The sequence below is a fragment of the Pinus tabuliformis genome, chromosome 1_1 (genome assembly GCF_031772625.1).
Source record: "Pinus tabuliformis cultivar Carrire ecotype Pingquan chromosome 1_1, CPIR1, whole genome shotgun sequence".
Taxonomy (NCBI): Eukaryota; Viridiplantae; Streptophyta; class Pinopsida; order Pinales; family Pinaceae; genus Pinus; species Pinus tabuliformis.
In genome coordinates this window covers 902,119,647-902,134,487 of record NC_142297.1, presented here as the reverse complement: position 1 = coordinate 902,134,487, position 14,841 = coordinate 902,119,647, and the positions used below count along the sequence as shown (strand labels likewise).

At 38.7% G+C, this 14,841-nt stretch overlaps 1 protein-coding gene across 3 annotated transcripts in view; it reads right to left on the bottom strand.

The window, feature by feature from the left end:
* LOC149217325 (amino-acid permease BAT1 homolog) overlaps positions 1-14,841 on the bottom strand; it is a 90,828-nt gene that overhangs the window by 65,280 nt on the left and 10,707 nt on the right. The window contains exons 1-2 of one of the 3 annotated variants that reach the window (XM_089392982.1): positions 13,690-14,009; positions 13,396-13,578 (exon numbers count right to left, since the gene is read on the bottom strand). The exons of 1 other annotated variant lie outside the window; for it this stretch is intronic. In XM_089392982.1, the coding sequence (XP_089249108.1) occupies positions 13,396-13,578; positions 13,690-13,815 (309 nt within the window). In that variant the 5' untranslated portion in view covers positions 13,816-14,009. Of the gene's footprint in view, positions 1-6,152; positions 6,336-6,446; positions 6,940-13,395; positions 13,579-13,689; positions 14,010-14,841 lie in introns of those variants that run through there. One more of the 3 variants, XM_089392983.1, reaches the window with a different exon arrangement.

Sequence of the window (14,841 nt, the reverse complement as noted above, 5' to 3'; positions counted from 1 at the left end):
GTTGTTTATGTAACATCCACAGCAGTGGAAAACAAAAGAGAAAGAGACAGAGTTTGTTTTGTAAATCCCTCTCTGCACAGAGGATGAAATATGTATCAGTCTTTTTGTTTTAAATCAATAGAAATGTGTTGTGACTGTGTAATGGACTGTGTTCTGAGTTAATTTTTTTTTAAAGAGGTTCTCTGCAAAAGATCCTGGACAGAAGAAACAGAGCATTGTCTCTGTGGTGAATATTTTGTTGGTTTTGGTATTTTTCCCATCAAAAATACCCAACAGTGGTATCAGAGCAGGCTCAGGCTCTTTAAATGAGTTAAAGAAGCTGAAGGGAGAAGGTTTGTAGCTGCAGCAAAACTTCTCAGGCAGTTAGAAGACTCAGACAGCGAAGGATTCAGGTATTCCTCAAAAGCATTTCTTTTGTTATTGCTGAAGACAGTTAGTTGTTTTAAAAAAAACCACAGTCAAGGATTTAAAGCCATAGTTCAGAATGCAAGGAATGGCAAGCACAAGCATGGGTATGTTCAACACCCAGCTCCCACAGTTTAATGGGAAAAACTATGATTATTGGGCAATAACTATGAAAGCCCTGTTTGCCTCTCAAGATTTATGGGAAATAGTTGAAGATGGTTTTGAAGAACCAGCAGATGAAAATGAGTTTAATAGATTAACTCCAGGAGAGAAGGATCTGCTGAAGAGCAATAGGAAGAAGGATTCAAAAGCCCGTGTGTTGTTGTATCTAGCAGTAGACCAGAGTGTGTTTCCAAGGTTAGCAGCAGCTAAGACATCAAATGAAGCATGGGAAACCCTTAAGACAGCCTATCAAGGCATGGAGAGAGTGAAGACAGCAAAACTACAATTGCTGAGAAAGGACTTTGAGAACTTGAACATGAAGGAGTCAGATAACATTGACTCATTCTTCACTCATGTGATTGGTGTAATCACACAAATGAGAACTCATGGAGAAACCATTGAAGATAGAAGGATTGTGGAGAAAATATTGAGGGTCTTACCCTCAAGGTTTGATGCCATAGTCACCACCATTGAAGAGACAAAGGATCTCTCAAACTATTCAGTTGATGAGCTACATGCATCACTGATAACACATGAGCAGAGGTTGAGTAGGAATGAAAACTCATCTCTTGAGCAAGCCTTCAAGACCCAGATGTCCTTTGGAAGAGGAAGAGGTCAAGGAAGAGGAAACCGAAGAGGAAGAGGCAGAAGCCAGAACAGAGGTGGAAGGAACAGCCCATCAAATGCACAAGGAAGAGGCAGCTATCCAAATCAGAACCAAGGTCAAGGCAGCAGCCAACAGAGAGAACAGTATCATGCTCAAGGACAAAGGTATGATAAATCTAATGTTCAATGCTATTATTGCAAAAAGTATGGACATTATGCAAGTGATTGTAGAAAGAAACAGCATGATATGAACAGTAGACAAAATGCAAATGTTACAAGAGAAAACAGCAGTCAAGAAAATGTCCTGTTAGCTTGTAACATGGCTGAAACACATAGTGAAGACATATGGTTTTTAGACTTAGGGTGCAGCGACCATATGACAGGGAACATTGCCCTCTTCTCAGCCTTAAATCAAAACTTGAAATCAGAAGTCACACTAGGAACTGACAGCAAAATTTCTGTTATGGGAAAAGGGGAGGTAAAAATATTTACAAAACAAGGAGAAAGGAAAACCATAGCAGATGTCTACTATGTCCCCGGAATGAGATGTAACCTCTTGAGTATTGGACAGCTTGTTCAAAAAGGTTACAATGTCTTTTTTGTGAATGATGTATGCACCATCATGGATATACCACCCAGCAAAAGATGCATTGCTGAAGTGAAGATGACGAGGAACAGGATGTTCCCTCTCCGGATCAGGGCAGATTTGAAAAACAAAGGAGAAATTGCAGCAGTCACCCAAGAGGCCTTCCAAAGCGTGCCAAAGGATGAAAATTGGTTATGGCACTTGAGATTCGGGCATCTAAATTTTGGAGGTCTAAATTTGTTGAGCAGGAAAGGAATGGTGAAAGGATTACCATTGATAGAGAAACCGGACAGCCTATGTGAAGGTTGTATATTGGGAAAACAACATAGAGAAAGTTTTCCATCAGGTAAAAGCATAAGGGCAAAGGCACCCTTAGAGATCATCCACTCAGATTTATGTGGACCGATGCAAGCTCCATCATTAGCAGGCAGCCTATATTTTTTAACATTCATTGATGACTTTACAAGAAAAACTTGGGCATATTTCCTTAAAAACAAAAGTGAAGTGTTTGAGAAATTCCAAAATTTCAAAGCACTTGTGGAGAACCAAAGCGGGCTGCATATAAAAGTTTTGAGAACTGATAGAGGAGGTGAGTATATCTCCAATGAATTCCTAAAGTTTTGTAGAGAAAATGGAATTCATAAACAGTTTACAGCCAGGTACACCCCACAACAAAATGGAGTTGCTGAAAGGAAGAACAGGACCATCATAGATATGGCGAGGAGCATGCTAAAGGCAAAGCATTTGCCAAATGATTATTGGGCTGAAGCTGTACATTGTGCAGTTTATATTTTGAACAGGTGTCCTACAAAGGCAGTGTTGAACAAAGTGCCGGAAGAGGCATGGAGTGGGAGAAAGCAAGGAGTCACCCACATGAGAGTTTTTGGATGTGTGGCCTATGCACACATTCCAGATCAGCTAAGGAGGAAGTTGGACAGCAAAGGGGAGAAATGTCTTTTCATTGGATACAGTGAGGAATCCAAAGCCTACAAGTTGTATATCCCATCCACCAAGAAGTTTTTTGTCAGCAGAGATGTTCAGTTCATTGAAGAGGAATCTTGGGATGGAAGCATAGAGAAAACAGTGAACATTAAAAGCTGTTTGCCTCATGATGAAAATGAAGAGGAAGTGGCTGAAATGAATCCCCAAACAGCAGCACCAACACAAGAACAGCAAGGTACACCATTGAGGATCAATGAGAGTGCTTCTCCAAGCACACCACAAGGAGGAAATTCAAGTGCATCTTCAAGCACTTGCACACCAAATGAAAGAGGTAAGAAATTCAGAAACTTAAGTGATATTTATGATGAAGGAATGAATTCCTTATTTGCCTTGTTTTGTCATGTTGATGATCCTATTCATTTCGAAGAAGCAATTAAAGATAGGAAATGGATAGAAGCTATGGATGAGGAGATCAATGCCATAGAGAGAAACAAAACATGGGATTTGGTTGAGCTACCAAAAGGCAAAGAAGTCATTGGTGTGAAATGGGTCTACAAGACCAAGAGCAATGCTGAAGGCAAGATTGAAAGGCATAAAGCAAGGCTGGTTGTCAAAGGCTACAAGCAGCAGTATGGGAGAGATTATGAGGAGACTTTCGCACCGGTTGCAAGAATGGAAACCGTGAGAGCAGTGCTGTCCATAGCAGCACAAAACAAATGGAAAGTCTACCAAATGGACGTGAAGTCAGCATTCCTAAATGGAGTGTTAATGGAAGAGGTTTATGTGGAACAGCCTCTCGGATATGAGAAGAAAGGAGAAGAGCACAAAGTGTGCAAATTGAAGAAAGCTCTTTATGGGCTGAAGCAAGCGCCAAGAGCATGGTACAGCAGAATAGATTCATATCTATTGGATAATGAATTTGACAAATGTGAAGGAGAACCCACAGTCTACATCAAGGAAAAGGATGGTAAAATTTTGATTGTTGTCTTATATGTTGATGATGTTATTTTCACAGGTAATGATGATCAGCTCATTGAGAATTTTAAATCAGTCATGAAGGATGAATTTGAAATGACTGACATGGGTTTGTTGAGATACTTCTTAGGCATAGAAGTAGATCAAAATGAAAAAGGAATTTTTATATCTCAAGCAAGATATGTAAATCAAGTTTTGGGCAGATTTAACATGCAAGAATGCAAGGCAGCCATCACTCCCACAGTGATGGGATTAAAGCTCAGCAGAGAGGACAGCAGCAAGGATTTTGATCCTAGCTTGTATAAAAGCATTGTGGGCAGCCTTATGTATTTAACAGCAACTAGGCCTGATTTAATGTATGCTGTTAGTTTGATTTCTAGATTTATGGAGAGGCCAAAGGAGGCACATTGGTAGGCAGCAAAGAGAATTTTGAGGTATGTCAAAGGCACCAAAATGCTTGGAATTTTATATCATGCCTCAGAACATTCAGATTTGGTTGGATACACTGATAGCGATTGGGTTGGAAGTGTAGATGATCGGAAGAGCACTTCCGGTTATGTTTTTAATATGGGTTCAGGAGCCATCTCATGGGCTTCTAAGAAGCAATCCATTGTAGCATTATCTACAGCAGAGGCCGAATATGTGGCAGCCACAGCAGCAGCATGTCAGGCAGTATGGATGAGAAGAATGTTGAGAAGCTTAGGCCAAGAACAGGCAAAAGCAACAGTGGTCTTTTGTGACAATAGCTCTGCTATTGCTTTGTCAAAGAATTCAGTGTTTCATAAAAGAACGAAACACATCGATACAAGGTTTCACTACATCAGAGAATTGGTGAACAATGGCGAAATCGTCCTAGAACATTGCAGGACCCAGGAACAGGTTGCAGACATCTTGACAAAGCCACTGGTTCAGAAGAGTTTTGAATTTTTGAGAAAATGCTTGGGAATGACCGAACGCGCGGCTGTTAAAATTAAAGGGGAGTGTTAAATTCTAATTTTGAACAGCGCGGCGACTTCAGGAAAACCACCCCGGTCTCCCGTACCACCTTTCGGTGAAGGCAGTTTCCGTAGCAGGGGTGCCGCCGCAATCACACTCCGCCACGCGTCCCTAGTACGACGCTGAAAACCGCCCTCTCCCCGGCCGCTAAAGGTCGTTTTGTTTGCGCGACCTTGACGTGCGAATTGCGTTGGATCGGGTCAGGAGGCTCGGATCTGCGCGAAGCTGCGCGGACTTTAACGACCGGGCCCGACGAATGAGGTGGCGACACGTGGCACCGAAGTGACGTCAGCCGACCCCGCCCGCGTCAAAATGAAATTTTTTTTTGGTTGACCGCCGCGGAAGAAAGGTCATGAAATTTAATGTGTCTACGTAGAATTAGGTGGCGGCTTTTAATGTGGTGATGGGCATACGTCCCATATGTTATTTTTATATATGTTTTTATATATATGTTATGTAAGTGGTGTGCGGCAGTAGTTCTGTGTAGTTTTTTTTGTGTTGTGAGTGGTGGCTACGCACGATAGTGCGATTTTCTTTTGTAAATGCACAGCAGTGCGATATAGAAATTGGAATGTAATGTCTTGATTTAGCCATTGAAGAACAGAGGGCTGTTTATGTAACATCCACAGCAGTGGAAAACAAAAGAGAAAGAGACAGAGTTTGTTTTGTAAATCCCTCTCTGCACAAAGGATGAAATATGTATCAGTGTTTTTGTTTTAAATCAATAAAAATGTGTTGTGACTGTGTAATGGACTGTGTTCTGAGTTAATTTTTTTTTAAAGAGGTTCTCTGCAAAAGATCCTGGACAGAAGAAACAGAGCATTGTCTCTGTGGTGAATATTTTGTTGGTTTTGGTATTTTTCCCATCAAAAATACCCAACATATGACACTCTGGAAACTGAAACTCATGACGACTGGTTGACACTGCAAACGCAGATAACATTTTATGGAAATTGAACTCACGACCACTCATTGGCAAATTGCAAACACATATAACAGGACTCTAAGGGAATTAAACTGATGGCCAGTGATTAGCCAATTGCAAGTCGTATTATATCACATTATGAGAATTGAAATCAAGACCACTGGTTAAAAATTGTAAACACATATGGTATGACTTCATGGAATCGAAAGCATAACCACTGGTTGGCAAATTGCAAACGCATATAATGGGAATCTATAGGAATTGAACTGATCACCTCTGGTTAGCCAATTGCACAGTCGTATTATATCACTCTATAGGAACTGAACTCACGACCACTAGTTGGCAAATTGCAAATACATATAATATCTCTATGGCAATTGAACTCATGACCACTGGTTGGCAACTTACAAACGCACTTAATATGACTGTATGGAAATTGAACTCATGACAACTGATTGGCAAATTACAAACGCATATAATATGCCTCCAGAGGAACTGAACTCGTGCTCATAACTGGGGAAAGATTTGAATGTTTGCAAAAAAATTAACACTCACAGGAAATGAAGAGCAGATCTCGGACATGGCAATGGCAACGAATGCCGTGAAAAACGAGACCACAACCCATCCCCAAACCAGAGGCGCGGGCCCACCATACTGAAGGCTCGACCCATACAGGGGCGTTATTCCCGTGAACAGCGTCATCGTCGAGAACGAAATCGCTAGAGTCTTGAACAATGTCTGCTCACAAAATTAAACAGAAATCGGCCCCTCAATCCATTAAAATCATTCTAATCCACTTAACCCAATAAAGGTTTTGAGATTTTGAAGCTCAAGGAAAGATATGATCACCATTTCTCTTCTGAGCTCCTGCTTGTATCCGAGCTCGTTAAGGCGCAGCTCAGAAGCGTCGATCCCATCGCCGGTGGATTCAGCAGCTTGGGCCGATCCGGCCACGGCATTACCGTTAGTAGTCATGATGAAAGATTGATCTCGCTGAGATTTAGCGAGAAGGGGACTATAAATTCGCCCATCAGTAGGAGAATGCAACGAAGGCTTGGGGTACGCCAGCTTGACTGTGCAATAGAGGACGGTCACGGGAGTCCTGATATCGGCCCGTGTGAATGGACGCACGGTTTGCCTCGGTTCCCGTAAGATCTTATGCACGAGAATCTTTGAATTGGATTTTGAAATGGCATGTTAGGACGGAGAATTTTCCGTGTGGGTGTCTCTCTCTTTCCTGCAGACTTTGTATTTTAGTATATAACTCATTTTCTTATTCCATCCATGCAAATGATGGCGAATACTTTGCCGCAAATGCTGTTTTTTTTCCTGTCGAGTGATCATTGGCTTAGCGAATCTTTAAGTAATTGGAGTCGGCAAAGGTTTTCTGCGGCAACAAGCTTAGGGAATATTTAGTCAAGTAGCTAGTAAAAGTTTTCTGCAAATGTTTGTGACGAATATATATATATATGATAATCATAACGTTCCGTATTGCTTTAAGACACGTAAGGTAGGGTATTCATAAACTTTAACCCGTAGTCTAACGAGACTGTTTTTTTTTTGGAAAACAGCGAAATTTTGATTAGATTTTCCTAAAATTTAGTAGGGATTTTTGTAATTCCAGATTATTATTGTTAAATTTTAAGGTATTAGGTATCTAGAGGATTTTGATGGCGCTGAATCCATTTTTACTATCAAAAACATGATTCAAACATTGTTGGTATAAGATTTTTTGAATTTTTTTGCCTTGATTCAAGCCACTTTTAGGCATCCAAGCAATTCCTCTACCTCTATAGACACTTCCAAAATTTAATTATATGTTGATATTGGTCGGAGGCCAAGGATTATAACCAATTAAACTAATGAATGATTTGCAAATAAGCTTATTCATATTATGTAGTTAAAAAATTGTATGAAGATATAAGTAGGTTAGAGTCTATGAGATTTAATCAGAAGTGAATTGGTTGGTAGTGAATGGTTGGTTATTAGAATTACAGGTATTATGAAGTGAAGCATTGGTTGGTAGTGAATGGTTGTAGTTAATCTAATTGATAAAACATTCTAAATTTTTTTTATTTTATTGGTTATTAGATTTATAGGTATTATGAAGTGAAGCATTGTTTTCAAATATAATTTAGTTATGTGGTTTATTAAATTTAATCATAGGTTGGTTAGTAGTAAAGGTTCATAACCAATTTAATCAATAAATCAAAGGTGGGTTAGTAGCAAAGGTTCATAACCAATTTACTCAACAAGTCATTTGTATATTAGTGATTTGGTCTATGACATTGTGGGTCCAAGTATTGTTTTAAGACAGGTGGAATGTGGAGACCATGAGATTGATCATAGGCTTGTTGGTGGGTAACAAAGGGTCATAACAAATCCAACTAGTACATCATTTTAAAAATGATCCATTGGTTAATAGTTAAGTTCCTCTATGTTATAGGATCAAGCATTATGTTAAGACATAGGTAGGTTATGGAGCCCATGAGATTTGATTATAGGTTGATGATTTGTAGAGAAAACTTATAACAAATATATATAAATAAATATCAATCTATGACATGATTACAGTTTTATTGTTGTTGATAAGCATACTAAAGCTAAAATTGAATATTATCACAATTGGAACAATATGGATAAAATTTTTTATTGATTTTTGGTTAGTAGTGAAGGTATATAATCAGTTAAATAGGTAGTTTATGGAGTTCATGAGAGTAGATCATAGGTTGGTTAGTTGGTTAATAGTGAAGGTTTGGAATTAGTGCCTAACATGGGGCCAAGCATTGCTTTAAGACATTGGCAAAGTATGGAGCTAATAAGATTTGATCATAGGTTGGTTGGTTGGTAGTGAACGTTTATAATCAATCTTACTAATGAATCATTTTAAAAGTGAATTGTTAAGACATTAGCACGATACGAAGCCAACAAGATTTGATCATAGGTCAAGATTTGATCATAGGTTGGTTGGTTGGTAGTGAAAGCTTATATTCAATCTAAGTAATGAATTATTTTAAAATTGAGTTGTTGATTTGCAGGGAAGCCTATTCACATTTGTGTGGCCAAGCATTGTGTTGAGACATAAGTGGCTATAGAGCCCATGAGATTTAATCATAAATTGGTTAGTTGGGCATTAGATCTATAGGAATTATGGGGCCATGTGTTGTTTTAAGACATAGGCTCATTATTCTTGTGATCTGAAGTTTGGTGGTTCGAGATTTGCTCATTATTCTTATGATCTAAAGTCAGGCGGTCCAAGATCTGCTCATTATTCTTGTGATATGAAGTTTGGTGCTCCGAGATCGACTTCTTATTCTTGTGATTTGAACTCTGGTACTAGGTCGATACCTAGTAGGGTACTCCAAGCATTTTTCTAGTGGTTTGAAATCTCTTGAAGGTGATCTCTAGGTCGAGACCTAGAAGGATATTATAAGTTTATTATTCCAAGAGGTCACCTCAAGATTGTTTCTAGCCCAAGATTCGAGCCACTTCAAAACTATAATCAATCCATGTTTTGTGCCTCTAAAGATTTGCTTGTCGAGGTCTAACTCAAATCTATCTCTAAGTGTATAATATTTATGAATCTTACTAATGCTTAAAATGCCAACTATAAGATGTTTAGTGATAGTTTTGTAATTCAAATTTCCAAAGATTTTATATAGTTTCTAGAAAATTTTAGTGACTTTTTAAGTAAAATAAGTTTATCTTATAGAATTTGGGTCAAGCATTTAAAAAAAAATGGAAAATGAAGAATCATTTTTGGGAAGAATAAAATGGAAAAATAGGCGAATGGAAAGATTAGCGCATAAAAATTTCCATGGGTCCAAACATATTCTCTATCCTCTCGTCTTTTGCCTTCATATTTCATTTTCATAGTCTGGTCATTGCTTGCCTACCTATATTGTAGTTATATTTTCTTTCTTCCCTTCCTCTCTTGGTATCCTTTGATTTTTGTGCACCATCATTTGCCACCTCATTTTTCTCTTAGTCTTTATTACTTGTTAGCATACACACTCGCATTCTAAGTGAAGTTGTGCTTTGCATCAATGCAACGAAGAGTTGGGTCATCATGTTGAATATGAACTTAGCTCTATTGCATGACAATTCCCTCTTTATCTCACGAAATTTGCTCAAGTTTCCTTTCCTATTATCGCCAATCTATTTTCTCTTTGTTAGCGTCTATTTTTACACCTTTTGATCTTCATCGTGGCATCTTATTGCTCTTTTGGTCTGTCTGAATTACAGCTCTTGTGGGGCGAATATGTAGTATATGGATTTTGCACTTTATAATGGCCATACGCATCCCCTCAAAGATCATCATGTGGAGTTTGTGTTGTGTATTAACCTTGCCAGACAAACCCTAGGACAACACATGGTTCACCAACTAATATTTTCAATGACAACGTTAATTTTCCATGAAAACCCTGCAACTACTTAGATGAATAATCTGAAACCAAGCATTCTTTCACCAAGAAACAATTTTCTTAACAATAGATAAGCAGTGGAATAAAAAGAAAAGTTAAAAACATAGTCACACAATTCAACACAATAATTTATCTTGGGAAACCCAACTGGGAAAACCCTTTCCTTGCTATGGTATATATTGACTGAGAAAATAGATCAAATACAAAGCAATATATCTCTTGAGAACAAGTTGTTCTCTTACTGATCTTGCCTAGACTTCTTGTGGAAAAACCTTGATCACAGCTCCTGATCTTTTGCACACAAACAAACCCTATTTCCTTATGCACTAGCCTATCTCCTTATGCACAAATTCTCCTACTTTGTAGCACACCAGGCTCCTAAATTCATGCACACAGGGCCTCCTATTTTGTAGCGCAAATCACTACAATCTATGTGCACTTGATACTCAAAGTTATGCACATCAGAAACAGGAAGCTCACACACAATCTTGTGCATACAAAAATGAATTAGAATTGTGCTTTCATCCTCCTTTTATCAAATTGATCCATGCTATAATTAGACAATTAACAAATTTGGAACCACAATTGTGATTGACTGGTTAGCTAAGTCAAACTACTTGTCTAACTCATCCTAGCTTCAATCAAGACTGAAGCTCTCAACTTCGTTCTCTTCCAAACTTGAACAACCACATGAAGGTCTGCTTAACTGTTCCTCCAACTCCATACATGAATCTACAATTTCGACGAACTCTTCCATAGTCCAAGGAAGAGTATTCATGGTCTCTCTCTCGCTAAGGCACAAGCCAGAGAAGACCTTCTCTAACTAGCATTTTCAACAGACTATGCTAAAGTTCCCCTTTAAGTGTCCTCTCCATGGTTTAAACATGAGCTCTTGGCCTCCCATTTAATGTTTATAACCATGGTAGGCACCCCTTAGTCTTTGTCCTTTGTATATTTGTCCCTTGATTGCATGTGTGGCCCTAGTAAACTTGTGGGTTTTTGGATCACTTTCTCAGTGATTGGGCCAATTTTAGGCACTATGCATCAAACAATATCCTAATTACTTTGAAAGCCTCATTCACACCCCCAAACATTCCTAAATCTATAAAACCCCACCATTAATAAACAATCCTATCCTTGCAACAATGTGATTGGTACATGGGCTTAGGTCCTTTACCAATACGACAAAGTGAAGTCTTTAAGGGAGTTGTCGTCTCAAGAGGTGGTGCATCACTCAAGGAATCTTACACGTGTTATCCTTATTATTTGTGTGGAAACTAATTCAAGAATCTACACATAAGATGAATGATTAGCTGCACTAAACCCGAGATTAAAATCTGTTGATAACTACGTACATTCAATAGGAGTTGTCTTTAGTGTGATTTTTTGGACTTTCCAGTGCCAGAATCCGGCAGAAAATTTTGAGGTGAAATCTTGATTTGTGTTATTTAAATTGGTTTTTTGGTTGTATATATGGATTCACCACACTAAAAGACCCTAGGGCACTTCGATTGTGCAAGGATTACCCATCAAGCTTGTGATTCCAATAAATTCCTGCGGAGTTGTAGAGAAAATAAAACGGAAAAACGCACCAGAAAAGCTTCCAAAAAATCACACTAAAAACAACTCGAACTTAGTATAGCATTCCACACACCCACATATATATTTTGCCAACTCAAGCTCCCAAGCTCCCCATGAGAGTGATAGCTCGCCATATAAGGAAATGCAAGTATTTTTATGGCTCTTTCTGATTTGCAATAAAATTTTCCATCCACATTCATGACCACAGGCTAGCGTTACATTACTCTATATGGGAATCAAACTGAAAACCACCAATTAACAAACTGCAAAAAGATGTATTACGACCATATGGCAACTGAACTCATGACTACTTATTAACCAACTACGAAGTTATATTGGTGGAATCAATCTCATGACCACCAATTAACGCATTGCAAAGGTGGATTTTGACTCTATGGAAATCGAACCCATGACAAATGCAACTAGTTACCCAATTGCAAAGTTGTATAACATCACTCTATGGGAATTGAAGCCATGACCATTGGTTGGCAAATTTCAAACGCATACAATATGACTACAGAAATTGAATTCTTAACCATTAGTGGGCAATTTGCAAATGTGTATAATAGAACTCTATGAGAATCAGCTGGATGGGCTAGCTGCAGTGGTTCAGAGCTGTGAGTACCAAGCAAGGGGTCCCTGGATTAAGTCCCGGGTCTGAGTACTTCTATGTATGTGGGCCTGAGTTCTGAATCGATGTCCCTACTGGTTCAGCGTAGACTAGTCTATGTTGCCCTCTTTACACTGGCTACAGTCCTCAAAATGAGGAGAAGTGATTGGGATTTCCCAGCAAGGAAAAACTTTATGAGTTTCGAACTCACGCCTTCTGGTTACCCAGTTGCAAAGTCATATTATATGACTCTCTGGGAACTAAGACTCATGACCACTGGTTAGCACATTGCAAACGCAGATAATATTTTATGGAAATCGAAGTCATGACAAATTGCAAACTGCAAACACATATAATAGGACTCTATGGGAATTAAACTGATGGCAAGCGATTAGCCAATTGCAAGTTGTATTATATCACATATGGTATGACTTTATGGAATCGAACGCATGACCACTGGTTGGCAAATTTGCAAACGCATACGATAGGAACCTATCGGAATTGAACTGTCACCTCTGGTTAGCCAATTGCAAAGTCGTATTATATCACTCTGTGGGAACTGAACTCACGACCACTAGTTGGCAAACTGCAAATGCATATAATATCTCTATGGAAATTGAACCCTGACCATTTGTCGGCAAATTGCAGACGCGTATAAGGGGAGCTTTTTTCGTACTGAAGAAAAAAAGAAGGGGATTTAATGGGAATTGAACGCGTGACATCTGGTTAGCCAATTGCAAAGCTGTACCATATCACTCCATGGGAATTGAACTCTCGTGGCGACTAGTTGGAAAATTGCAAATGCATATAATATGTTTCTATGGGAATTGAACTTGTGACCACTGGTTGGCAGATTTCAAACGCATATAATAGGAATCTACGGGAATTGAACTGATGACCTCTGGTTAGTCAATTGCAAAGTTGTATTATATTATTATATGGGAATTGAAGTCATGACCCCTGGTTGGCAAATGCAAACGCATATAATATGACTATATGGAAATTGAACTCATGACCACTGGTTGGCAAATCCCAAACGCATATAATATGACTGTATGGAAATTGAACTCATGACCACTGATTGGCAAATTACAAACGCATATAATATGACTCCACGGGAACTGAACTCAGGCTCGCAATTGGGAGAGAGAATTGAATGTTTGCAAAAGAAATTAACACTCACAGGAAATGAAGAGCAGATCTCGGACATGGCAATGGCAACGAAGGCCGTGAAAAACGAGACCACAACCCATCCCCAAACCAGAGGCGCGGGCCCACCATACTGAAGGCTCGACCCATACAGGGGCGTTATTCCCGTGAATAGCGTCATCGTCGAGAACGAAATCGCCAGAGTCTTGAACAATGTCTGCTCACAAAATTAAACAGAAATCGCCCCCTCGATCCATTAAAATCATTCTAATCCACTAAACCCAAAAAAGATTTTGCGATTTTCAAGTTCAAGGAAACATATGATCACCATTTCTCTTCTGAGCTCCTGCTTGTATCCGAGCTCGTTAAGGCGCAGCTCAGCAGCGTCGATCCCATCGCCTGTGGATTCAGCAGCTTGGGCCGAACCGGCCTCGGCGCTACCGTTGACAGTCATGACGAAAGATTGATCTCTCTGAGATTTAGCGAGAAGGGGACTATAAATTAGCCCATCAGTAGAAGAATTCAACGAAGGCGTGGGGTACAACAGCTTGACCGTGCAATAGAGCACCGTCACGGGAGTCCTGATATCGGCCTGTGTGAATGGAAGCACCGTTGCCTCGGTGACCGTAAGGTCTTTGCACGAGAATCTTTGAATTGGATTTTGAAATGGCATGTTGAGATGGAGCTTTTTCCGTGTGGGTATCTCTCTCTTTCCGGCCGACTTTATATTTTAAAATAGAACGCATTTTCTTATTCTATCCATTCAAATGATGGCGCATACTTTTCCGCAGTTGCTGCTTTTGACTGTTGAGTCATCATTGGCTAGGGAATCTTTAGTCAACGTAGTCGGTAAAGGTTTTCTGCGCCAACAAGCTAAGGGAAGCAAATGTCTGTGATGAATATATATATATATATATATATATATATATAAATAAATAATTGTAGTCAAATGTTCCACGTTGCTTAGGACATAGGTAAGGTAGGTGTTCACACAATTTAATTATATATTGATATTGGTCGGTAGCACGGTCTTATAACCAATTAAACTAATGAATGATTTATTTTATTAGTTATCAGATAGGTATTATGAGGTCAAGTATTGTTTTAAATTTAGTTTTGTTAGGTAGCTTATTAAATTTGATTATAGGTTAGTTAGTAATAAAGGTTCACATCTAATTTAATTAATAAATCATAGTTTGGTTAGCGGCAAAAGTTTATAATTAATTTAATGAATAAGGAATAACTAAGACTATCAATGTATTCGCAGTTTTTTTTATAATATAAATATATTTATATGACTTAAAAAAACAAGTCATTTGTGTTTTACTGATTTTGTCGATTTTGTCTATGAAATTGTGGGTCAAGTATTGTTTTAAGAGACAAATGGAATGTGGAGACTATGAGATTTTTGTTCGTGGGTACAAAAGGTCATAACAAATCTAGCCAGTATATAATTTTAAAAGTGATCCATTGGCTAATA